This window comes from Simochromis diagramma, unplaced genomic scaffold (genome assembly GCF_900408965.1).
Source record: "Simochromis diagramma unplaced genomic scaffold, fSimDia1.1 OVJJ01000663.1, whole genome shotgun sequence".
NCBI lineage: Eukaryota > Metazoa > Chordata > Actinopteri > Cichliformes > Cichlidae > Simochromis > Simochromis diagramma.
The window spans coordinates 245,959-273,030 of record NW_024387049.1 but is presented as its reverse complement, the minus strand read 5'-3'; the positions used below and the strand labels follow the sequence as shown (position 1 = coordinate 273,030).

General features: G+C 40.8%; 1 protein-coding gene across 5 annotated transcripts in view; it reads left to right on the top strand.

Moving 5' to 3' along the window:
* ctnnd2b (catenin (cadherin-associated protein), delta 2b) overlaps positions 1-27,072 on the top strand; it is a 224,990-nt gene that overhangs the window by 72,189 nt on the left and 125,729 nt on the right. For 3 of the 5 annotated variants that reach the window (XM_040044969.1, XM_040044968.1, XM_040044972.1), the window contains one exon: positions 16,649-16,761. In XM_040044969.1, coding sequence (XP_039900903.1) covers positions 16,649-16,761 — 113 coding nt within the window. Of the gene's footprint in view, positions 1-7,127; positions 9,029-9,048; positions 9,374-16,648; positions 16,762-27,072 lie in introns of those variants that run through there. The other 2 variants (XM_040044970.1, XM_040044971.1) reach the window with 2 other exon arrangements.

Here is a 27,072-nt window from a genome sequence, read left to right as displayed (position 1 = left end):
CCCACACTGGGGGAGGGGATCAGAAAAGCACCTGGTGATTGAGCCTACCCCCTTAGTTCCGTCGGGACCTGGCACGTGGTTTGATCCAAGGCTGAGTCAGTAGCAGCAAGAAGCTCCTTCTAAAGTGTGCCAGTGTTCATCAGAAGAGTGAAGCTTAGAGTAGAGCTGCTTGAAAAGAACCATTTGAGGTGGTTTATGCTTTCTGGACACGTAATAGGTGAGATGTTCTTCATGCATCAAACCGGAGGAGACCCCGGAGGAGACACTGTGCTGGCTTGGGAACTTTTTGATATCCCCATAGAAGAGCTGGAGGAGATAAAGTCTGGGCATTGTTACCAACTGCTGCCCACACAAACAGAACACAGATAAGTGGTAGAAAACGGAGTGGTAGACGCACGGATAGATGGAGATTCCATGTCATTTCTGCTATTCACACCTTCATCAAATAAAAGCAGAGCTGAATGAGATGTGGAAAAAATGTCCACAGTTGGAACATGGCACATTTTTAAAGACTGAACACATTTGCACAGTAAAGCTAAAACAAAATGGAAAGTGGCAAAACTGTCTTGATGTTGACTGTATTGAGCGATGTCTCACGCTGGAGCACTTCTTCAGACAGCCAGTTATACAAGTGGAATAAGCTCAGTGGGAATAGCTGCAGCAACAGAACAGAGTATGTGAGGTAAAACCAAAGTGAAGAAGACCACAAGGGGAACTGTCTGCAGAGAAAGACTACAGAAATTCTTCTGAATGAAAACAGCGGTCTCCAGTTGCTCTCAGTCTTCTCTCTGATCTCACATTGTCTAAAGCAAAAGCTTATCATTCATACATTTATAGAATGTGCATATTAATGTCCCTGATCAAAGTCTAGCTGCTGCTGCTTCTTTCTTTGACGTCATCGACAAAGATGGATGCGCACAAAGTTCCAGCAATGAATAATTTGCTGTTTTTTAACTGATACTTTCTTGGCCCAAAGCTATATTTTTTGTTGGCTTTAAACATAAATCAAATTTTTAAAAAAGGTTGGCCTCTAGTTTGTTTTGGGATCAAAAGTTGAAGTGCAACTTGAACGTTGGCTGCAGTATCCTCACTGTAAATTTTCCATGCACCATGCTATTCTGCATTTACACTGCCTCAGGAAGGAAACTCACATATTTAGATGCCTACTTTTGTCCAAGTGGCACATTCTGGAAAAAATCAGATCATTGTAGAAATGCCAAAACTACAATTCCTGTAATGACTAGTCAAGTCATTCTTTATAACAAAGCTTGTTAGCATTATCTACTAACTTAGCATTTCATCCAAATATAGTCCCTTCTAAACCCAAAAACAAACAAAACCAAAACAAAATGACCAAAAACAACAAAAACAGAAAGGAGGACTAACAATCTAACTGGTGACGGCATAGTGGCTATTCCATCGTTTAGTTACAGTCTATGCATCTGTTCAGTTCCTGGGGAGTAACAACTAACAATAATGTTAAAGAAAAACATAAGGAAATCCTAAAATTTGGGAAAGTAAAACCAACAAATGTTTCCCCTTTCAGCAAAATGAAACAGTTCACCAAAATAGCTCCCCTAATCAGCTAATTGTTTACTTGACTAATCCTTTCTGCTCTGCATGGAGTCCAGCCCACATAAGTCGACTACTAACACATCCTTGATTAAAAACCAGCGTGGCAAGACACTTGGTTTGCACTTTAGTTGAGTACAATTGGACTTTTGAAGAGGAACAATGCGTGGGTTGTGATTACATGAGTTCAGAGAAGATTAAAATGTTTAAAAAGAGAGATCTATTGTGATCTCATGCAAGTCTTTGTATTTTGTTTTGTTTTTGAATCCATTTTGGATTCAAACAGCCAAGCTTTTATTAGGTAAAGGTGCTTATGCGTCCTCTTTTGCACCTGAAGATAGCGTTTGTTATTTTTTATTTTTCGAGGGGAGAAACAAAATGCCTGACTGGCAAAGCTCCCAGCAACGGGCAATAAACGAGACAGAAATCAAAAGGCCACAAGGTGTTTCAGTGCGATTAAAGCAACAATGTCAAGAAAGCCCGAGAGAACTCTTAGCCTTTAGATGTTTACCTCATGACTTGGCCTTGAGCTTTCAACATCCTTGAGATTTTGATTTGGCCCGCAGTTTGAATAAACAATTTTACCTTGATGGCAGCTGAGTAGCGTTCCTATTTAGCAGCACTGTAAGCTCAACAAAGACACAGCACTCTGAATATTTTACCGTTGCTCATAATTTATGTACCTACCAACATCTTTGAAGCCAGTTGAAAAGAGAAGCAGGGATGAGGAGAGGAATTAGACCAGCTACAGGGGAACAACAAGACGAATCTGTCTGGTTTGGGATGAACGCTTAAGTAGTATCTGAGGAGAGTTAAATTCCCCCCCCCCCCCAATCTCTGCTTTTTCTTTATCACACTTATATGGCTCCCTAAACCAGCGGTCCCCAACCCCCGGGCCACGAGTCGTTTGGTACCAGGCCGAGAGAGTTGAGGCTCGGGTGTGAAATTCATGGTTTTCAGGGGTTTTAGCATTATTATTTTTTTATCGTTAACTCAGTTTCCATGGGTCTTTTCCCATGTGTTATGAATAAATCTTTTTTTTTTTAGTACCAGTACTGGTTTTATTTTGTTGTATTATTCCGCGACACCTTAAAGGCCGGTCCGTGAAAATATTGTCGGACATAAACCGGTCCGTGGTGCAAAAAGGGTTGGGGACCGCTGCCCTACAGAATCTTTTTATCAGGCCCCACCTTCTCATGTTGGCCTTTTTCCCTCCACCTACAGGACAACTTTGTTACCAGCTGGATGTACCTAATAATTGTCTATCCTGAAACACTAACTCCAGATAGCAGCGGGCTTAGCTTACACAGCCACTGTGACATTTTCGCATCGAACAGTACCACCCCCCATCTAAAACATCTAAATGCCAGTCGGACACCAAGGGGCACAATTAGACCGCTTTACACTGGGGAGAGAGAGAAAGAGAGAGGGACGGCTTCAGCTAGGACACACGCACACTCTAACTTTGCTCCCCATGCAGCCCACCACTGTCCTACAGTCATTTATCTTACTTTACTAATTGCTTTAATGGGGTTTTCAGGGGCCAGCGTGGTCTTATGAGCTAGTGGCTGCACACTAACTCTCTTTCCATCCTCCTTCTGTCTCCATTAAGAAGCTCAGATTGGAGCTGAATCTTTAGTAATGCAATCAGCTGACAAGCACTTGATTGTGGAACCTGCTCATTAAGACATAGTTAATTGTTGTCCTTTTCTCTCAATTGCTTATCAAGCTATGATTACTCGCTCACATGCACACACATGCACACATTCAGAGTTCCTGCCACCAGAGTGTGTGTGTGTGTGTCTTTTTTTCAAGAAAGTTAAGGCTGTGTAGTCTATTGATTAAAGGACCAAAAGCTTTAATAATAGTCAGTTTCTATTATGTTAGTTTTTTGAGTTTGAAGGAAAATGACACCCATGCAATCAGTGAGGCTCATGGCTGGATTAACCTCTTTGCCCAAAGGCAAAAAAATGTTAGGCTCCTTTTATTAAGCCACTTATTTCCCCAGACAACAGGCGTGTTTGCAGGGTTGTTTTTTTTTTTTTTAAATGAAGTGGTACAAGGGCGGGACTTAGAAACAGGTGGGGTGGGGCCATTGGGAAATCAGAAAGTTGTATGAGATATAAATGTTAAAGCACTTGAAAACTGATTGAAAATCCAGCACGTAATAATGATTTGAATTATGGACCGAACTCCTGCCTCTGTAAACATGCATTAGGAGACGTGGCTGCCTCAGTGGACATAAAGTTTTTAACCATGACATGATGGACAGTACATATTCAACTTTTAGCCTGAGTGGTAAATATAAAGAAAATGTTATACGTCCACGAATAGTTAGCAGCAGACGAACCCAGTGTGAATCAAATGAAGGGAAGGAAATTTAGCAAAATTTCAAAATGTATTGTTTTCCATTAGTTTTTGGTGCTTATTATTATATTGTGTAACATTAGCTGCATTTACGGTCTATGGAGAACAACACTGTTTTTCACAGTGTGAAGTAGTCAGACTTGAACGTCAAAGAAGGTGGTAGGGAAGCAGACTCAGGAGACATTTGGGGTTTTCAGAGGTGAGCAATTTATTTACAGTGGACCTCATCCTGCATGAAACTTCCAAACAAAACTTACCCCCAAAGTAACTTCATTAACAAAACTCAAAAGTACCTGTATTTGGTAACACAGCTCACCTCTCCTCTCTCATCTGAGTCTGGCAGAGACTGACTATATATAGGGCCATTAATCGCCCTTCAATTAGTCCGGCCAGTACCACTCACTTGAGCTGAGTGATCTAAAACTCTAGATAGTTGACTAAAAATGACAAAAACCTCCTCACACTTCTAATTAGCACATTTACACAACTAAATGTATTAACAAAAAAAAAGATTCAACAAATCCCTTCAGACCTGGAAACAAACCAAAGGAAGCATTTCTGTGGTAAAAGAAACCCCTCCTCTTCGTTCAATATGCTGATGACATGTTTGACATCATCAGCACTTTAAAATGAGGAATTGCTAGGCGGGCCTTTCCCCACACCAGACCTACATGAAGACTGAAAAGAAAGAACAAAGTAAGTATGAATAAATGACTTAATCTGTAACATAATAAAAAACAAACAAACATGTAACTGAGTATTTTCCTTAATTTGCAGTATGTTTGATTTGCTGGCAACAGAACGCTTACACAAACAAACCTGGGATAGTGAGTGCAGCAATGTTACTTTGACAAATAGCAAATCATAGCAAATAAATACAGAGACAGAATAATGTGCAAAAAAAGGTCAACACATCTGGGACAAAGGGAGGGCATTACAAATGCACCCACTTTGTCACACACAGAAAAAGCAGATGCAAAAGGGACTCCAATTTTCCTCATTTTCCTCCCTTATTAACTGCAATTAATAACTCAATTGATGGAAATTAAACCATCAATTGATTACCTGGTTTGAACTGTGGGCCATTTTTTAAGCCCAGAGTTCAAACCAGGTCTATAACTACTTTTACAACTAAGAGAAGTAGTAATTAGGAGATTCAGTTTTAGGTCTTAAAACATTTATACAGCCGATATCTAGTTTTGAACATTTCTAAAAAATTAGCAAATTTGATAATCCAGCTGGTTTTTACTAGCTAACTAACTGTGGTATGATTGTTGGTGGTAGGCCAGGTGTTATGGGTATTTCTGAAGCATCTGATCTTCTGGGATTTTCACCACAGCTGTTGCTACAATTTACTCAGAATGGTGTGAAAAACAAAAAACATCCAGTGAGTGGCAGTTCTGCAGACAGAAACCGCTTGTTGGTGAGAAAGGTCAGAGGAGAATACCAGACTGGTTGGAGCTGGCAGAGAGGCTGTGGTACCTCAGATAGCTATTCTTTCCAACTAAGCAGACAAGAATCTTAGAATATACAGCACATGTAATCTTGAGGTGGATGACTGTCAGGTTCTGCACCAAAAATATCCTAACAGGACAGACGCTGGCATCTTAGCCTGCTAGAGATGGTTTCAATGGCAGCAGCTGCAGCTCAGCAGATGCAATGGGTTGTCTACTAACGGGAAGGTCATTCGTTTGAGCCCCGGCTCCTCCGATCCGCATTTCCTAGTGTCATTGGGGACGATATTGAACCTCGAATTTGCCCCCCTGTGATTGGGCGATTGTGGCTCAAGAGTTGGGAGTTCGCCTTGTAATCGGAAGGTTGCCGGTTCGAGCCCCGGCTTGGACAGTCTTGGTCGTTGTGTCCTTGGGCAAGACACTTCACCCGTTGCCTACTGGTGGTGGTCAGAGGGCCTGGTGGCGCCAGTGTCTGGCAGCCTCGCCTCTGTCAGTACGCCCCAGGGTTGGTTTTGGCTACAATGTAGCTTGCCATCACCTGTGTGTGAATGGGTGGATGACTGGATATGTAAAGCGCTTTGGGGTCCTTAGGGACTAGTAAAGCGCTATATAAATACAGGCCATTTACTGGGAGTAGAAAAGTGCTGCTGTATATCATTACAAAACCATTGAACAACAGGAATCAACCTCCTACTGATCAGTCATCCTTTGAATAGTGCAGCCTATCTCAAATGTATTTGCTGACCATGTGCATCTTTTTATGGCCATAATTCACCTTCTATCAATGGATACTACCATGCCACATAGCACCTTAAAGTCCAACATCTAGCAGGAGCCATACCTCCATGGAGTCCTGACCCAGCAGGATGTTTGGTGTTTGCACATAACGAGACAAAAAGAATCATTATCTGCTAGTGAATAGCTGATTCATTTAATCTGCATCTTTCTGTCAAAGCTTTCTGCCCTCACACTTGATGTTTTGAAGTTAGAAGACATTTATGTTCATGAGGGAAGGAGGGTCTAATGAAACACTCTTGATGTGATTACAAAGGCAGGATGTCTCTGCCTCTGCATCGCTCTCACCAGTCTTTGTAAAGGCGTCTCCAAACTCTTTAGATGTAGAACAGTGACGCAGTATCGCTTAGGCCTAATGTTCTTTGTGATAGAGTAACACAACATGTTTCACCATTTGATAAGTACTTTCTGAAATTAATGGAAATCGATTGGGGGGAAAAAAACAATCTTTTGTTGCTGGCCATACAATTTACTGTGTAGATACAACTACTAAGACACATTTCTTTAGCCTGAAAAAACAAATACACACATGTTCAGGGCGTGTTCAAATCATTTGCTGTTATCCAACTTTCACACCGAAACAAAGAGTTGATCAAACTGATCCATCTGTTTCACCCAAACACTCATCTTACCTCTGTGATTTAACCTGCCTGAAGCTGAACAGCCACGTAAACTGAGCCAGTTCAAATTTGAATAAGGAAATGATCGGACGCTGGAGCTTTGCATGCACGCAATGTTTTTATTGGGTTGCAGTGACTGCTTTAGTGTTGTTTGGACAGAGAGAGGAGGTGGGCGAGTCAGAGAGCGTAAAACAAAACTAAAACAGTCTGAAGATACGTTCACAGGGCTTCTTGGCACGATGGAAAGTAACAATCAGAGAAACACCTGCTGCGAAATCATGGATTCAGGTTTCCAGTCAGATTGCTTCTGGGTAAGACATGGTTATGCATGTGTGTGTTTCATGTGATGCTCACCTGGGTATAATTATTTGACAATATTTCATTTCACTGTAAGTTAACACTGTGACGAGTTAACTTGTAGTCTGTGGTACTAGCTGTACATAGACATGCCAGCAGTAATCAGCCACTGTAAAACTGTATACTGTAAATGCAGTTTATATGATAGCATCCTCCATTTTGGAAGACCAGTTGTGCGGACTTCCAGCCCCACACCACCAACCACAAAGCTTAATTCAGAATCAACAATCTTAATAATCTGCTAGTATGAAATAGTAGAACCAACAGACAATAGGGAGTCAATCAGCAGTCAGTGAAAACTACTTCAGACTTCCATTGACTTGTTTTATGAAAGAAACCTCAAATTCTACAACTAAGTTTAGTCCTGTTTCAGTCTAATTGTAATAAGTTAGGCCTAATGTCATACAGGGCTATCTATTACCACTCCTAATAGTTCAGTCCTGCAGAGGGCAACAATGTCACTTGATGACAAGATGGCTCATTTCAAATTTTAGTTGGACTGAAGTTTATAATTATTGCTATAAGTGTACAAAAGAAGTCTACCTTTAAATGAATGAGGTGAAAAGCAGCCAGTGCACCTGTGTGTGAAAACCAGGAAAGAACATCAGCGTTTCACTTCTCCTGTGTCAATCCTACCCTAACATGTTAGCAGCTAAGGGAAGTTATGTATGAATATATTTATCTTACCGTATTCTGGGATATGATAACGCTGACACTTTGCCACCAAGCTTGCACAGTCACTAAAAGAACAATAGATTTCGAGCACGATACAAACCACCCCTGTTCGTGGAGCACTTAAGCAAAGACACCTACACTCCGCCTCGGTGTGTAGTTTGGATAGTGTGACTCTCCATTCCCTGGAGGCTTGGCGCTTCCTCATGTTAGAGTTCAGAAAGGCTCAGTCATACTGCTTTAGATTCCACTGAGACAAATGTTGGTTCAGTTGAAATGACCTGATTGTACACTTTTATAAAATGGTGATGTGATCGGGTCTTTGCAGATAATAACTACATCGTACTACAGCCGTGTGTAATCTACATGTGGTTTTGTGTTTGGGTGAGTTATAACACACCTAATGCACTTTTTTGGCCCCATACACTCCTTACATCCCGTCTCAGCCCATAGGATTTCACTGAGGCAGAACAGAGAGAGAGAGAGAGAGAGAGAGAGAGAGAGAGAGAGAGAGAGAGAGTGTGTGTGTGTGTGTGTGTGTGTGTGTGTTTGTGAGTGAGAGTGCCTTCCTCCATCCCACTTCCTCTCCATCTTCAGGCTCCTTTGCTCTCCTCCTCCCAAAATCCCTCCTTGCTTTTCAGTGATGGTGGATGAGGGAGGGAGGGGGTGCAGATGGTCTGCTCAGAGAGAAAGAGAGGGAGAGTGAGAGTCACAGAGAGTGACTGGCGAGCGGCGGGCTTTTTTGGCATGCTGTGCCGGTGGGAGGGCCCATTGTGATGCAACGTTGCATAAATAATGCCACGGGGCTTCTAAATGCTCCGTTGCCATGGGGACCTTTGTGCCTCAGTGAACACAGTGTGTGTATGTGTGTGAGTGTGTGCTTCATGGCCCCGGAGGAGGGAGAAAAAGAGACACAGACACAGAAGCAAAGAGAGAGCGAGAGACAGACAAGGGGCCGAGGTGCAGGCAGCTCAAGTGACACTTGTGGTCTCTCTCTCTCTCTCTCTCTCACGCGCACGCTCTCGCTCTATGTCTTTCTATTTGTCTCTCTATCACTTGGTTTGACCCAGGACAGATGAGTGTTTGGAGGAGGGAGAGGGAGCACTGTTGTCGCTTTTCGACTAGACAGGAGCAAAGCAAAGCGGGATATTCTGTGATTTTGTCTCTTTGTGAAGTATGGTCCATGTGAAGGTACGTGTCTGCGTTGCTTATTTTTTTATGCAACTCCTTCACCAGTACTTCTTTCCAGCATTAAATTCCATCACAGTCCCTTCCTCTTGCTCTGCAGTAACAGGTGTCTGCCCTTCAGCCCTGAATTGGAGGGAGCAGAGATCGGAGGGGGCGAGGAGTGGAGGGGGGGTAGAAAAAGGAGGGAGTGATCGCTTTTGTTTGGCTGTTTCTGAGAAGACTTGCATCTGAATTCTCACAGCTCACAATGGAGCTGGTTAGTCAGCCTGTTAGTCTGCCGGTGTGTACTCTGTGCAAAACAACAAAAAACACTTTTTTCCTCATCTGCTACAGAGACTTTGCCTCAAAGTAGGTTGTGTTTTTTTTCTTTCTCTCTCTCTTGCTGTTCCTTTCGTTGCATCAGCTGATTATGGGGGTTTAGATTGATTTGGCTGCGTAAAAAGTCAGATCGCACAGGGAGAAACATGCAGTTTCCATGTGTGGAGTGGTGTTTGAGATGTAAATAAGAAATGCAGCTAACTGGCATCAGAAGACTATAGCTTTTTATCTTCAATGGGATCATGAGATCACAGACGCTGAAAGCATCAGTGTGCTTCTGGTGGGGGATTGGCTGCTTGCTAAAACTTCAATAGATACTATGATGATTGATTTTAGGCTAAAGGGCTAAAATTACGTGCATGTGTGGCTTCTTAGTTTTCTCTCAAATATGACTGATTAATTGGGTTCTGTTGAGCAGCTATATTTTTATCTCGAGTGCTGTGTGAAAATGTTGAAAGTGTGCAAACAGTGAAGCATGTCGAACTGTTCTCACACTGTGGATGTTAACATCCAGACTTTCTGCTTCGCAAAATGCTTTCAGAAGCTGCATTTTGTCACGTCTTCTGGTTTGACTGCAGAACACGGACACGGGTGACAAAGTTAAGAGAAGAAAATTCATGGCTTTGTGGAGGGGCTGAGTTTGGGGGATTTTACTGGACCTTGCTTGTCCTCTTGAAGGGAAGGGTCACTGCAAATACATATAGCGATCAACATTAATCCCACGGCCCCATCCACCATGCACAAGGTTTCATTGAATAGTTTGAATGGTATTAAAATGGTGTAATGTTGATTAGTTAATATTTATTTATCTGTCTTTCTTCCACAGTGTGTTTTTTTGTTTGTTTGTTTGTTTTTTTTGTTTCATTTTATTTTTGTTTTGTTTTTTTTGTCCTCTCATCACTCAGATGGCTGTCCCTCCCTGAGCCTGGTTTGTCTTGATACCAGCACAAAGGCACAGCAGCATGTCCCCACTGATGTGTGCAACGTTTGTGTCCTCACTTGCAGAATCCTTACAGATGTATTTAATTATCATTGTATGCCTGTGTGTATGTCTGTGTCACATATGTTTCTCTATGCTGGTGTGTGCGCCTGTATGTCTGGCCAGTTGCCATTAATAATAAGATGTTGCATAATTACTGTGAAATTTGCAATTTGATTTGTTAAGTTATTACATTAATGATTCATTATAATCAAATTGTATCATTATGGTGGGAAGCCTAGAGTTGCCTCAGGCATCTTAGGCATTTACGCTCCCACAGTCCAGCACTATGTTCTCCATCACTACTCTTAGCCATAAAATACACATTGTGTTAGCACTATAAATAGCATTAATGTTCCTTTTCAAGCTTTTTTTTAGGTCATTAAAAATGGTAACGCTAATATTAAGCTGCATTGGGTGCAGACTGGTTTTTATTCTCTTTTAATGATATGCATTTGTTTTCTGAATCTGTATAACTTAATTTTGCTGGGCACTCCACCTGGGTCTTTTTTTGAGTTATTGTGTGAGCAAAATGAAACTTATTGAGTTTTTAGAGGGTGCTATTTTTCTTTCTTCCCCCTTATAGGATTGTTTTTTTTGAGTTTTGTTATGATTCACACTCATCTTAAGATGGATTTTTTTTGAGGCATCATACACACGTACTAAACAACGACAAAACAAAAAACAGGTTTTTGGAGTGTGTTAAGTCTGAGATGTGCAGTTTTTATAAGTATTCAGGCCCTTGTCTTGGTTAAGGCCCCTTTGGAAGCAATAACAGCCTCAAGTTTTCTTGGGAATGATCCTTTCTTTCAGGGGTTTCTGCCATTCTTCTCAGCAGAATCCTTTAAGCTCAGCCGGGTTGGAATGAGAGTGTTGGTGCTCGGCCGCTTTCAGGTCTCCCGAGCTGCTCCTGGCATCAGGTCTGGATTGTGCCTGCAAAACTCCAGGATTTTCACAGTGTTATCCAAAGCAACTCTTGTGTTTTCTCTGTGATGTGCTTTGTTTCAATGTCTTCTTGAAATATAAACCTTCTGCTTAGCCTGGTATCCTGAACCCTCTGAAAACGGTTTTCACTCGGGATTATTCTGTATTTATTCCGAAGGGTCTCTTGCAGTCTCTGTCACAGGAAAAACATCCCTACAGCACGATGCTGCCTAACCACCACTTTGAGCGACTGTATCGATGGCATTAATAAGGTGATTCTCACTACCCGGCTCTCTCCACACATGGCAATGGGAGCTATGGTGGAACAGTTCAATTTTTATTTCATCAGGGCAGAGGATTTTTCTTGTTATAGCCCAAGAGCCCAATCAGCTGCCTTTTGACAAACCACCAGTGGGCTGTCTTGTACCTGTTAGTGAGGAATTGCTTCCCTCCGGCCACTCTTCCTTCAAAGCCTGATTGGAGGAGTGCTGCACTAACAGTTATCCTCTGCTATTACTCAGTTTGACTGCCAGATTTAGGAAGTTCTTCCATTTGAGAATGATGAACCTATACTCTTGGGCACTGTCACCTTCACTACATTTGTGCCCTGAGACAGACTGATCCACTCTGACATGCACCATCAACTATAAGACTGTATGTAAAGAAGTGTGCGCCTTTACTAAATGCATTGTCTAAATTTAATTAAGTATAGGTGGATTTAATCAAGGAGTCACGTATTCCTATAGTACTGTGTGGTGACTGATGGAAAAAAAATCCCTGTAAACAGATATTTGCATATGAATATGATGGATTTGCTGACAAGGGCTGAACATTTTGGTCCCGGAAGCTTTCAGGTTTCAGTTTGCACAGTCGGAGTGCTGATCAGTCACATTTGAGTGAGTTTGGTTATGTGCAGCCAAACACTGAGTGTGGAAACCACAAGAGGAATGCATTTCCCAAACTGCAATCTGAAAACAATCAGCTATCGTCTGATGATGATTAAGCTTTTTATTAGCTGCATTCATCTGCATTTGTAGTCGGGCTGCAAACAACGACCTTTGCACAGAACGTTGGTCGTTACCTGCACAGGGTCTTAGTCATCAGGCAACAGCCGCCAGGTTCACAGCCTGACCAAAAAAAAAATGGGGGGGGGGGGAATTAATTAAGGTTAATGATGGTGATGGAAAACTTGTAAACCTTAAAGGATCTGAGAAATAGGCTCTGTACGTGCGCTTGTATCACTCTCTTCACTTCCTTCCTTTGTTGATGAGTGCATATTTCTTTCATAATAGCTCGTCTTTATTTAAACGCTGCCTTGGAAACAGTGATTGATTGTATCCTGTGGTCTGGCATGACTTATTGTAATTATGTCACTTTTATTATCTCGAACCAGCCAAAGGACTGTCAGAAAGCCATTTAAAGATCCAAACCATACCTTTGAAACCAGCACTGCAGTGGCTGAGCGCTGATGTGCCTTCTCCACTTGATTTGAGTGATTCAGCAAAACAATTTGATCTTTCTTGTTTTATTTTTTTTTCCTTTCGCACAAATTGGTAAATTTTGTTTATTTAATCAGCTATAATGATCACAGCAGCAGACACAAATATCCTAATCAGCTGCTTGCTTGTTGGCACATCAGCTAATTAGTGGTTATTCATCACGCATAAATTAAGCCTAAGAAAAGGTCTCTATCAAGAGCCACCCAAATGAAAAGATTTGCTCTTAAATGGCACGTACGAGTGATTTATGAAAACTTTTTGACTTTTTAAAATGGAGCTTATAGGTTTCACTAAGCTGCCATCCAAGCCTTGAACAGATACCAGCGTCCTAAACCAAACATATACATTGAGTTTAGATATAAAATATAACTCAAGTTCATTTTTTGACAATTTGTATTGTATATTTTAGTTGCTACTATTACCAGTCAATATCCATGCGTTATAAAACCAGGCAGTGAAATATTACCCTAATAGAGTATACTTCATGATCCGTGCCATGGCTGTCAAGTCTGCTTAACTAGCAAGATATTTTCTTTCTGCACAGGACTGTAGTGTTCTGGTTCTCAATGCTGAAAGTCATAATAACCAAATATTTTAAAACACCAGTGTACAAGCATACTACTGACACCTCTACTGGACAGTTTTAAACAGCTCCAGCTTTGACTTTGTGTGGTGACGTTCCTCTTTTTACTCTCATTATAGAGGTTGAGGAGGCATCAGAAAGGATATCCGCCATATCAGATATACCAAAGTATCTGCTGTGGCGATCCCTTGTCAAATAAGGGAACAGCGAAAAGTACAATTTATTACATTTTTCCTTATTTTGTGACACATATACTCTTAGAATGCTGGACTCTCTGTGAGCCAAGGCTCACACTTCAGAGTCCTATAAATATTAAACAATATTTCTGCTCCTGGATTTGGAGCTGTCTCTAATATCACCATGTCAGGACAGACACCCCACCCAGTTGCTGTTTAAACCTGGTGTAAGCCGATGAAAAGAAACTTTACCTTAAGCGAGGACAAAGAAAATAAAATGGGTTTCAAGGCTGAATGACACAAAGCTACTGTTGTAGAAGCCAAAAATACAAATACAGACTTGAAACTCAGCAAACCGCAAACGCTTGTCATTTTTAAAAGGTTATCTGACTAGTTCAATGGCTTGCTGTGTGGTACAGACTGTCCAAAAAGCTTGTGCTTCAATTTTGGTGAGCGAAATTCTGGTATTTTCTTAGACAGTTAGCTAATTAGCTGACATGTGTGTATGTTGCTGCTTGCTAACCAAGCTAGCTAGCATTAGCTGACAAATTAGCATTACTAGGTCCCCCTTCAAGAGAGGCTTGCATGCTAATGACCAAAGACCTACTAGTCAGTTCAGATGATATAATATGTGATACATCCATTATGAGGCTAGCTTGCACACAACTAATGCATGTAAGTGTGTATGTGTGTTACTTGTGGCAACATCAGAATAAAAACAGTAATAGCAAAATGGCTACGTTCACACTGCGCATCAAATCCATTTTTTTTACCCTATGCGACCCATATCCGTTCATGGTGTGACAGTGTGAACGGCACAAATCCGATATTTTCAAATCCGATCTGGGTCACTTTCGTATGTTGTACTGAATCCGATACATATCCGATGTTTTAGAAAGCGACTGCTGTTTGAATGGTCAAGTCGCATTAAATCTGTCTTTTACGTCACTGACACAAGACAGACGCCAATTATCAGCTCCGGAGAAGCACCCGATAAGACATTGCGAACGCTTCCTGGCCATCCAGCGTAGATGTCAGTGAAACTGTTGGGAAGACAACGTTGGAGAAACGTGAACATTTTATTTATACTGTATAATCTGCAGATTCTGACAGAAATCTGCTACTATCCTTTGAAGCACCGCTCCTCTCTAAAACAGCAATAAGGATAGTTATTAGATTATTTATATTATTATGTAAATAACAAAATAAGCAAAAATTGGGAAATGTAAAGTCCGAAGTCTTTATATTAAGGGCCATCAGTCAAACAATAGGGGCTGTATCCCAATTCAGGGTCTGCAGCCTTAAAGTACGCATTTCAAGGCCGATTACGTCACAGCGGCGCGCCGAAGCCTGTCCCAATTCAAAGGCTGCTCGAAATGCGGCCCTGAAATGCGTCCTTCATTTCCCTGAATTTTAAGGCTGTGGCAGTGTAGACTTCGTGGCCCAACATATCCCAGAATGCATAGCGCGGCGGTGGGTGTGAATAATTTTGCCGAAAAAAAACGGCGGATGAGGGGCGGCTGAAGAGTAAACTTTAATTAAGTACTGAATATTATGTCACTTATTTATGTGCAAATGTTTAATAACGAAGAACATTAAAACATTACTGTTGGCAATATGTCGGCAAAGTTATGTGACATTAGTGACGTTTGTACTAACTTGGTTTTAAGGTCTTTACTTTAAAATATACGCCGTCCAATAGCTGACCTTAATCTTACAGAGAATGATCAAAGCTCATGTAGAAAGAAACAAACAAGTGAACAAAAGATTTTCTCCTTCATGTCTGTCAAACAAAGCTGTATGACACGTTTCCAGCTGTTAGTATCATGGTTGCTAGGCAACCTGGGCAGCGCGACGGAGGCTAGACCATCCCATTTCACAAGCCTCGCACTTCCGGCCTTAGCGGTCTTTGAGTACGCGGCCCTTAAGGATCGTTGAGGCTGTGTACTTTAAGGCTGCAGACCCTGAATTGGGATACAGCCATTGTTTACTCTGGGTCTAAACAGAGCGCATTGTGTGTGACGTCTTCTTTTGCGCATGCGGGCCGCTTTGAGGGTTCACAGTAGAGCGCGTTTACTGTCGCATTTTATTTGTAGTGTGAACGAGCAGACAAAAAATCGGATTTGATCAAAAAATCTGAATTAAGCATTAAGACCTGCAGTGTGAACGTAGCTAATGTGACGCAATTGCCGTGGAAATAACCATTAAGCACGGCCTTTAAAAAAAACCCATTGAACCTCCTGGTCTGCCGGAAAGATAGAAAACCATCCAATTAAATACATAAAACATACTAAATTATGTCCATCATGTTTTCCACATCCTCTTTGTGGCTCTTTGGACTGAATCATTTTGCTGCAATCTCTTCTGCAGTGGTGTAATGTCACTCCACTGGAGAATTGGTGCCACCAGCTGTTTATCTCAATGGGCCCATTTCTTCATATTCATATTTTTAGAGTATGCGGGAATTCACAATTTCCTCGTAGATACATATGTGCAGAGCTTTAACATGGTACATGCATTTCCCCAGGGATGTTCTTGCAGCTGAAGTTCTTCGTCACACTGGCTGCACAGTTAGGGCTGTTGTCCTTCTTGTCTGTTATCCTAGAACAATTGGGGGTGGGGAGGGGGGAATGAATGGTTTTTTTGTGAGATGTGACTGACAACTTTTTTCCCACCACTCCATTAATATCAACCAGCATATGCCTACCAGCAGGGTATAAATCCATCGGGTGTCAGTGCATAGATGAGCCAAGTATTAGAGTAATGCTTACAACTTTTTTGACACTATACGTCAAAAATAGCAGAATTCTTCTCCCCCAAAACCTTCTGCTGTTCCATGACTTTCCTCAGTGGCACAATAGCAAATGTCACATTTGTGATGGTTTGAGTTTGGTGTCACAGTTTTGCAACATGTCAAACTCTTCTCTGTGAATATCTGGCAGTGTGAAACTTGGCAGACGCAGCGATATCTGGCCTGTTTTCCCACCACAGACTGCGGAGTCCATTTCACAACAATTAAAAATGTGTCAGCGAGAACGCAGCCAAACTAATGCTCAGGATGACTGTAAATGTGACAGTAAATAAATAGACAGATTGTTTTGACACATTCTTGCTCTCCCTCCCCGTCTCTCTTTCTCTTTCTAGGAGCTGCAGTTTGAACGTCTGACCAGGGAGCTGGAAGCCGAACGACAGATTGTCGCCAGTCAGCTGGAGAGATGCAAGCTTGGCTCTGAGACTGGAAGCATGACTAGCATCAGGTGTGTGCGTGTGAACGTGTTTGTGTGTCCAACACCTGTCAGGTTATCTTCTGTACACTCTACCTGTGTGTGTCAGCTGTACTCTCGCAGGTGACTAGCTATACAGCTGCTCGCATTAGAGAAACACTCCTTGATTCGTGTCCAAAATTCATCGGTGTGCTGGTAACCGCGCTGTAGTGATTTGCTTTTGAACTCGGAGAGAGCAGCGCTGCACCCAATGTTGCTTGCTTTCTTTTACCCAGTTTAAACATACACAGAGATGTGCTGATGTGCTGATGTGATGTTTCAGGAACCTGGTTTGTTATAGTGCAGTCGAGTAGTGTGCACAGTGCAGCAGTAATTAGATTACATATTATTATTATTTTTAAAAGCTCACTTTAAGTGAGCTTGTATCTCATTAGATTATAGCATTTAAATAATGCAGGGAGCATTATTACAGTACCTAGATAGATAGTTACATTCTAGCTGACATTTATATTTAAGGCACCATTAGAAGGAGCAGAACAGACAGTAAAAATCAGTGTTTACATATTGACTATAGCCAAAATGATAGCTTGAAAATAACTAATTATACTTCAGCTAGTCGCTAAGAAACATTAGCATTTATCTGGATTTTTTTATACCTAACTTGCCAGTAAACATTAATAATTTACTCTATAAATTGCTCTTTAATATATTACTCTTATTATCTCCATGCATCTTAGCTTAAGCGATTGTTGCTAATATTTCATAAATGCTGTTGTATGTAGCACTCATTGTATTGTTTGTCACTAATCCAAGTGACTTCTTGAGTCTCTGAAGAAGGAGACTGAAGAAGTCACTTGGATGAGTGACGAAACGTTTCTCCCACTGAAAATGCTACGTCCAGATGAACAGAATAACCTCTTGGAGGTTTACTTACCTGGATGATTGAGAATGCATCAAAACCATTTAAGTCATACTTGTGCACCCTCTCTCAGTTCTAAGGTTTTATTTATGAGGGTAAAGAAGAAAAAAAAAAAACAACCTTCCAGTTCGAGAAGCAGTCCTGTGTAAAATTAAGTGTACCTTGTGATTCAGTAGCATGTAGAACTCAGCAACCCCTCCAAACAAGTCATACTTGTTCACTCTTTTTTTAATTTTCTATCATAAACTTTAACATTTAACTTGCTAACTGAGGCCTGTAGAGTCTACGGTGTAGCTCTTGGGCTTTTTTCCACTTTCTCGGAGCGTTGCACGGTCTGACCTTGGAGTTTGCTGTGACGTCCACTTCTGGGAAGACTGGCAACAGTCTTGAATGTTTTCCAGTTGACTTGAACTTTTTGTATGGAAATGACTTTGTAATGTTTCCCAGATTGATGGGTAGCAATAATGCAGATGTCTTTCCTCCTTGGCATTGTGTTAACACACCCCTGACTGCTTCAGACCAGCAAACCAACAAGGGTTCAGCTTTTATTGAGGTGCTGCAGAACCGTAGACATCAAAACCAAACAGACTAAGATGCTGAGTGCACACTGTCAGTAATTTACTGCGGATCCATATTCACAATCCCTTCCCAACTACACTTGGATATTTCACCTGTTTGTATTATGAAAATATTGATTAGTACAGCTTTAAAACAGCACAACTCAAGGCAATCAACTAGGCTAGGCTCATTTATTAGTGAAAAAAATCATTGGGTTTTTAAATGCACTATATTTTGACTAGGAAATGTTCCTGATGCTCTACTAATTAAAATTTAGTTTAAACAATTTTTCCCTTTTGCCTCCTGAACACCTTTTATAGGAAATGATAGCTTTGCTTGCTTGTGTTATTTAACAACACGAGAATTGCTATCAGGTTTTTACACGTTTAGTAATTACGATCCCCTTAGCTGAACCCACGTAAAGAACACATGTTCACCATTGTCGCCTCTTAGTCTTTTTCAGCTGTTCATATTAAGTGCACAGAATAACAACAGGGAGGTGACAAAGACAGGGAGCAATTAGGCTGTGATGGTGTAAAACACATGTTGCTCAGTTCAGAGTCATTTTAAGGAGAAGTATATAAAAAAAAGCTTGAGACCATTAATGAACCTAACTCTAGACGTGCTGTCAAAACCTTACTGGCAGGCTTAACGTTTATTGACGGGCTCGAGTTGCATTCCTGAAGCTTTTAACTGCACATTAACTACTCGCTGTGCCTTGATGCTGAGAGTTATGCGTGAGAAACGATATCATTTCCCTGGAAGGATTTGAATTTGAAAGAAATCTAATGCCAAATTGACACATCATTTCAAGAGAGGTAATGTAGACGCCATGCGATTATGTGACCTGACTAACGTTCAAAGGCGTTATAATGGACGCTCGAATATGAAGAATTTTGTAACCCTTATAAACAATGTTCCCTCTAATTTTTCATGTGTCTGAGCGAACACACAAACTCTCTGAGCGATCCTTTGGACCACTGTGAGCGACATCAGACGTGTGCACTGTGGTCACGCCAGCATCGAATCCATCCAAGTTACATGGTTTATTAAAATAATCAAATTACAGCATTTACATTTATGTTAGACTACTTTTAATTAAGTGCTTTAGCCCACTTTCAATGAAAATTTAAAAAAGTCTTGTTCATGACCTGTGTAGTATGTTAACACTATTGAAACTTGAAACTTGAACTCCAATTTTGAAAACACAACTTTCTTTCTTTCTTTTTTTTTTTAAATAAAGCTCTAAAGGAAATGAATTATATATTTACTTCTTCAAAAAAGTAACTGAGTTATGCAAACAACAAAGTTTTTGCAGCTGTTTACCTAAAAATGCAGCCAAGGCGTTTTTTCAAATAAACATTTCAAACTATTTACAGAACAATCAGCTGTTCTGCAGATTTGATGCCACACAAATTATTTGTGCCGCTCCAAAAAATAATTTCTGTCCACTATGAGATAAAGGAGAACAACAGCCTGATACCTGCAGGCCTGACAACAGGAGATGTGTGACTCCTGTAACACCTGTAACATTCAGCAGTCGCCTCAGTGTTCTGACACACACAACAAAACTATTGACTACACTACACACTAACTACACAAGGTTTGCGCTAAATGTCCCAAATCTCTCAAATCTCAAAACACCGCCGTCACCTAAAACTCCCCGCCTTCCTAAACAACTAAATGCCATGTTGCCATATCATTTTTTGATTGGTCCACATAGTACATTTTTCAACCAATAGGAAACGTGGCTTCACTCCACATCAGCAACGCCGCTTTGCTAGCTAAAACAGCCTGCCGACAACGTTGATTAGCTGCGTATATACGAACGTGAATCGCATTATTGGCTGGACAATGGGATAAGGCAGCATCGTTCTAATCCCATACGGGAGCAGCCAGTCACTTACTGACTAACACTAAAAAACAGAATTGTTAAAGTATTAATTTTAATTTCAATTCAGGTTAGATTTTTTTTGTGTGTGCAACGCAGATTTTCTGTGCGCAGAGACCGTGCCAGCAGTGCACAATTGCGCACGCGCGCAGCTTAGAGCAGCGGTCCCCAACCCCCGGGCCTCGGACCGGTACCGGTCCGTGAGTCGTTTGGTACCGGGCCGCGAGAGTTGAGGCTCAGGTGTGAAATGTATTTTTTTCAGGGTTTTTATCGGTTTTCAGCGTTATTTTGTTATCGTTTTTATCGTTAACTCGGTTTTCCTGGGTCTTTTCACGTGTGTTATGAATAAATCTTCTTTTTTTCGGTACCGGTACTAGTTTTGTTTTGTTGTATTTAGGCCGGTCCGTGAAAATAATGTCGGGCATAAACCGGTCCGTGGCGCAAAAAAGGTTGGGGACCGCTGGCTTAGAGGTAACATTGCTTATAAACCTGATATTTTTAATAATTCCTCACTGCACCCGAGACAGCAAAATCATTTTGCAGCATTATTTATTTTTGGTCTTTCTAAAGGATGTTCCACTGTCAGAGTCCACTGTGCTGTGCGGGGCCGTCTTGTTCCTTTATTTATTTATATATTTTTTGATAACACGGGCAAAAACATAAAGCATTGTTATATTATCTGCCTCTGATTGAGTTTAGACGGCAGCTTCAATATCTGCTCTGAGCCTGAAGAACACATTCTACACATTCCATACTGGTCCCAACGTGAAAACTGCACTGCTGACACAATAGTGATAATGCACTTAGCCCTCCTCTCAGGACAGTGGAACACGATTAAAGCCTCCGTCTTCATTTCTCTTTCTCACTCTGTCTCCCCCACACACACATAAATAGACGTGCACAATCCATCATCTTTTCTTCTCTTTGATTCCGTTAAGCGAGTGGGGATTCCGTCCGGCTCAGACTAATTACTCATCTGCCCGTATTGTAATTCTCATTTCAATTTAAGGGGTGGACCAACAAAGAGCAGGAAGATGGTCTAAAACTGACTCATTCACAAGTCTAATTAACTGATGTACGTATAGCTCTTCGGCGCTGTCACAGGGCCGCATTTGCAACGGCGGCAACGTGGGATGGGAAAAGGTGCAGAGTCCGGAAAGACGTGTCTTCCACTTCATCACACAGCCGCGTGCAGATATAAATGCTGCAGTCTTGCAAACTCGATTAGATGGGTTTATTATTTAGTGAGGGGCAGAGCGTCCTCCGGATTACACTGTCTTCCATTTTATAGGCCATCCACTTTGTTTGACTTGCGGGGTAATTACTAAATGGACAAATGGTTTGGCAAAACACACAAGTCCAGCACGGCAATATGCTGGAGGTTTGTAGTGCCTAAAGCGTGTTGGATTTATTGTTCAATTACCTCTGAAACATTAGTATTGCTGCTGTTCCAAATAGTTTTATTCATCACTGCTTGTCCCAGAGAACAGAGGGGTCAAAATATAATCGGCAGCTACAATACACGGACAGAAATTCATCTTGGTAGCATTTGTGGTGAAACATATTGAAACTGTATGTAAGCTACAAACTTTAATTTAACATCAGCAGCGCAGACGACGTAAAAATGCAAACTGTTGCAGCGTTTGCCGTTAATTGTTTGTCATTTTGATCCATAACGTTTGTTCTTGTTGACTTTTTGTTTCTTTCTTCTATTTGTTCTTTTGTTCTTCTATTTGTTCGTTTAGCTAGATTAACGTTAGCATGACACAGATTGCTTTGCCTCATTTGGCAAGTTAGAATATGTAATTATAGCTAAAGAAAAATGTAGCTGTTAACAGTCAGTGTGTTCTAAACCAATGTGTTGCTAAAACAGCACCCAGTATAGAAGTCATATTATATATTAGCAACAGTCTCAGCTTTTCTTACTTTGCATGTTCCAGATTAGCTAGCCACTGTTCTCAGTTGTGTAGCATAAAGTGTGACAAGTGTCTGGTACAGATGATCAGCACTGTGCAGAAATCTTGAGTCACACCTCATTTATTTATTTTTTTGCTCCCAGTAAACCAGACTTTCTTGTATTTTTTAAGCTAGTTTTGAGGAATAGCTTTCTGAAAGACTTTTGAAGTTCTTCTTTGGATATTGGATATTTTAGCCAGTGCTACTGGGGGATCTTGTCAAAGTTGATTGAATTATAAATTCAGAAAAGTGATTTGATTCACAATACAGTACTTTTAGGAAAGCATCTGATTGGCTAAGTATTTATTTTTCAGCATGATATGCAGTAAAAGCATACCTACATAGAAAAACACACAGTGGAACTCTATCAGTCATGGATTGGCCTCCCCAGAGCTCAGACCTCAATATTATTAAAGCAGTGTAGGATCATCTTTACAGAGAACAGAACAAAAGGCAAAAACATCCAAAGAAGATCTTTGAATCTCCTTTAAGAAGCCTGGAGAAATATTCCTGAGGAACACCTAAAGAGATTTCAGGAAAGCTTGCCTGAGAGTGTTTAAGCTTTGCTGAAGAGTAAAAGTGGTCATACTAAGTTTTACAAACTCTGTACAACTCTAAAGTTTAATTCTTGATTTGATACTTGTGTGAAAAAAAAACAAAGAACCTTCTGCTATACAATTTCTTCATGATCAGGGGCATTAAAAAGAAACAGTTAAGGCTTTTTAGATTAGTCATATCTTTTCAACTCTTAATTATCCAAATAACGAAGATCAACTCAATTACCCCCCACCCACCCCCCCACCCCCCCTCTCTCTCTCGCTCTCTTAGAAACTAATTATGCGGAAAATAAAATGTGTTATTTGTAGGATAATTCTATCTGAAGCCAGCTAATCTGTAATATCATCAAGATGTGTGGAGCTACTCTCTTTCTATTAGTTTGTTGGACAAATCCATCACGGACCATCTTATTGTCTTTCCCAAAGCAGCAGCAGCTCTAGTTTCTACACCCAGATAAACCACAAGTTTATAGATCGAGGCACAGTAGATATGATATGACCAAAGATAATACAATAGCTGTGTAGAATTTTCAGACACATCTTGCTGATGGCGGTGAAAGATAGAAAGCAGCAGAACAATAGAGGATGGGGCTGTGTTCAGCGTGGCCTTTCTTGGGCTTACCCTGTGTTAACAACACATTATGAAAGAAAAATGTAACTATACTAGAATAATAAAGGTTTTTTGTCACAAATTTCTTTGTTAATCTTATAGATCATATCAGATGTCTTTTCACCTGAATCTCTTTGTCTTGAATGTTTGGCTTTGATATGTCTAACAGGAAGCTGCAGTATGATGAAGTTCTGTTTGCAGACAGTCGCTAAAGAAAACTTCAAATCAAAGTGAGTGTTAAGAATGACCACATGGCTGTGGAGGGCTGGCAGTTCAGGAATCTGCTCCTGTTGTGTTGCAGAAAATAAAGACTTTCAGAGGTGCTAATGAGTTCTACTGCTCTGCCTTTCTTTCCGGTCTTAATCAGTCACCACAGGTCACAGTGTCTGCTGCGACACATGCTGCTGCTTTATCGCTTCAAAAAGTACAAATCCACAGTGTGTGTGTGTTACTCTTTCACTCAAACCGAGACAGTGTTTTTGTCTGTGCAAAGAGTTCTTTTGACCACAGTTAGAGTAGATAAAACTAATCAGTAGAAGCGTTCAGTGCAATTCTGGTTGCAGATATTCAATATTGAATACACAGCACTTAAAAAGCTTCGGTCCCTGTTTTTCCCCACGATTTTTGGCTCTAGAGAGAGCTGCTCTTCTCGTTCTTCATCTTCTCTTGCTATTATGTTTTCCCTCGTGTTCACTTTTATCATCTCTTCTCCTCTGACCTCCGTTTTTGATGTCAGTTTATGTCCTTCCATATTTTTTTTAGTTCTGTCTACATTTCGCTCATCATCTTTTCCAGCTCTTTTCAACCTGTCAGCTGTCTTGAGGGCTTGGAAAGAAGGCGCCTGAACTTCTTTAGGTGTGTATTTAACCCTTAATTCCGTGGGACTCTCCATCAGTTGTTTCACATCTGAAGAATCCTCCTGGACGAAGGAAAAATATCTTCACAAACCTAAATAAGTCCAGTTACTGTCTTTTCAAGCCCTCAAGACTAACGTGTCCTGGATGACTGAGAACCTACACAGACATGCTGTCAGCTGTCTGATCTATACAAACAGCACTTTGTTGCTCAAGCAGTACATTTCAGCATTATTATTTTGTGTCCTGTAGCGGTTTTTACTTTGGCTTGGTTGTACAAAATGAAAACAAAGTCACCGGCCAGATCTGGACTAGCTTAGGGCCGAGTGTTTGTGCATTTTAAAATCAACACTGGACTGGCTGCTTGAATCGTATCTTACCCAGCTACTTAATCTTAAGAATCCTTTAGCTTGTAACTTGAAATATAGTAAAGTAGGACAAACTCTAGGATACAAGAGTGGCCTCTTTATATTTATCCCACTGTTCCCTGGCCACCATCTTTCTATCTAATCATCGAAGTGGACCTATGACAGCGAGAATACCCTCAGTAGCTACAGATACCATCTCTCTGGTGGCACCACTATGGATCGCCGCCTCCCATGTCAGGCTACTTGCTTTTGGCTGTTTCATTTGCAACATTTGTCAGGTAATCACATGCACGGCCACTTGCTTTTTTGGCTGCTAAATGGTAACTGCATGTGTGTCGCGCATGTGCATGTTCATTTTTTTGTGTATGTATGTGCGCGCGTGTGTGTGTAAGTATTGGCTGTAACCAGAGCACCCAGTGAGACCCACTGTCACTCGTCTGGTGGGAAAATGTGACCTGTCTGGCGAGCCCAGTGATCGCCCATTACCCAGAAGCTGTCAAGGCTCTGCCAGCTTAGACTCACAGCAGTGTGACTCTCTCTCCCTCAGCACAAATCCACTAACAGAGATGTTTGCAAAGAGGAGAGGCTTCACTAAGAGCTACTGCCTGTTTTTATTACATTCAAAAACTGCTTTCTAGGAAAGGTCCCTAATAGACCCGAAGGAGGGAAAAAGTCTTTCCTCTTTGAGGTAATCGGAAGAATGGACTTTGGCTATACAGAGCATTACAGAAAGTCTAAGAGGTAAATATCAGCCTTGTCAAACAAGGAGGCTTACACACACAGTTTCATTAGGAAGTGAACCGATGAGTCTGAAAGTAGAAACTACAAAAATAACAGCTATAATAGACGGTTGTTCTCATCAAACAGCCTCAGCTTAATAGTTCTACTGGCAAATCAGATTTTGTTAAAGCTACAGTGAGCTATTAAATCTTTTTAAGAGTAGACATGCATTAGCTGTCTACAGTGATGGAAAGCTGCAGAATTTCTCTGGTCATTAGTCAGGCTAAGTGACTCCAAGAAGTGTTGAAAATTGAGCTGACCGGAATCAAATTGTGGTAAAACCAAACTAAAATCAAACAAATGAGGTGCATTTAGAATCAAAAGCAAATTCAAACAAACAATATTAATACAAAGTGGCCTTATCACATCATGAACAGATTATATCACAGAAAAACATTTCCCCAAAGCTTGGATGGAACTAGGTGGCAATTAATTCCCAGAGTGCCTGTTTGATTTTTTTCTCAGTCTAGTTACCTTAGTAAACTTTCAAGTCCTGGAGTCACCTCTTGTTGTTGCACAACATGGATTTACTGAGTAAACTGTTATTTGGTTTGCTTTGATATGCTAACTGTGTGATAGAAATGCATCTTTTCAACATCAAAAGATCTCATCAAGAGGAAGCAGAAAGAGACGCCGGAGGCAGTATTTAGTGCTCTGATGTTTACTGTATATAAAAGATGGACACAGCTTCTATGTCTAAAAATGCAGAAAAAAACAGCATTTTTTTCCTAATGTCCAGCAAGATGGAAAATTGATCCATGATCTCAGTAAATGGCATCAAACTTTCAAATTTTAATCAATATAACATGATTTTTTTTAAGTTATGGTCCACATTAGACCCAAAAGGACAATAAAGCAGGCCTCACCTGTATATGAGATGTCAGTTATAACGAGTGTTCAGTGTAATTCATTCAGATGAATCCGGTTTTAAAACAGCACAGTGATGAGGGTCAGAATGCGAGGCTTGAGGGTTATGACTGTAAGGTAAGTAAGCTTGGTTTAGCTTAGATTGTTGGGCTTAAGCTAGGTAAGAAGAAAAATCAAATAGGGAACTAAAAGCTGTTATTCTGCTTATACCTGTCAGTGACTGCAGTCTGTTTTTTCTACAGCCTGCCTGAACATGGTTCCTATCAAACAATCAGATGTGAGAATGAAATAATATTTGATTTTCCTTTTAAAAAAAATAAAAAAATAAATCAAAGCCTGTAGTTTTTTTGAATCATCGATGATTCATCAGTACTGGACATACCGTGTTGTGGAAATTTGTATTCAAATTCTGCACTTCTGTGCCTACTCTTGTGTATTCATTTATTAATTCAGACTGTCCAAACAGTAATAGCTGTGTGCACCCAGCTATTTAACTCTATATGTGCATACGGATGACATATGTAGTCTTCCCTCACAGCATAGTGCATGCATTTATTAATTAGGCTGATTCATTTGCAGCCGATTTTGCACATATTATATTCTCAGAGTCCGATTGGCAAATCTGCACTTTGCTGAGGCTGACTGAACAGATGTATACTGTAGTTGCTGCGTGTACTTAAGAAGCAGAGTTAATGTCTTTTTCATTGTCACACCGCGCCGTAGGCACTGCTGCAGCTACAGACCTAACTATATGCTTTCAAACTTTTAGATCATTGGGAGTTGGATTTGCGAAGCATTAAAAGGATTTTGGGGACAGATGATCAGGAAAAAAAGTGATAAAGAAGGAAGAAGGTGACACACTCAGAAGGATGAGGGGAAAGAGCCAATCTGCAGACTCTGCTGTAAACGTAGCTTTGCCGTGACAAGGAGTTCCAGTTCTAACTGTAATTATAAACACAATGTGCTTCATGGGGAGCTTGTCAT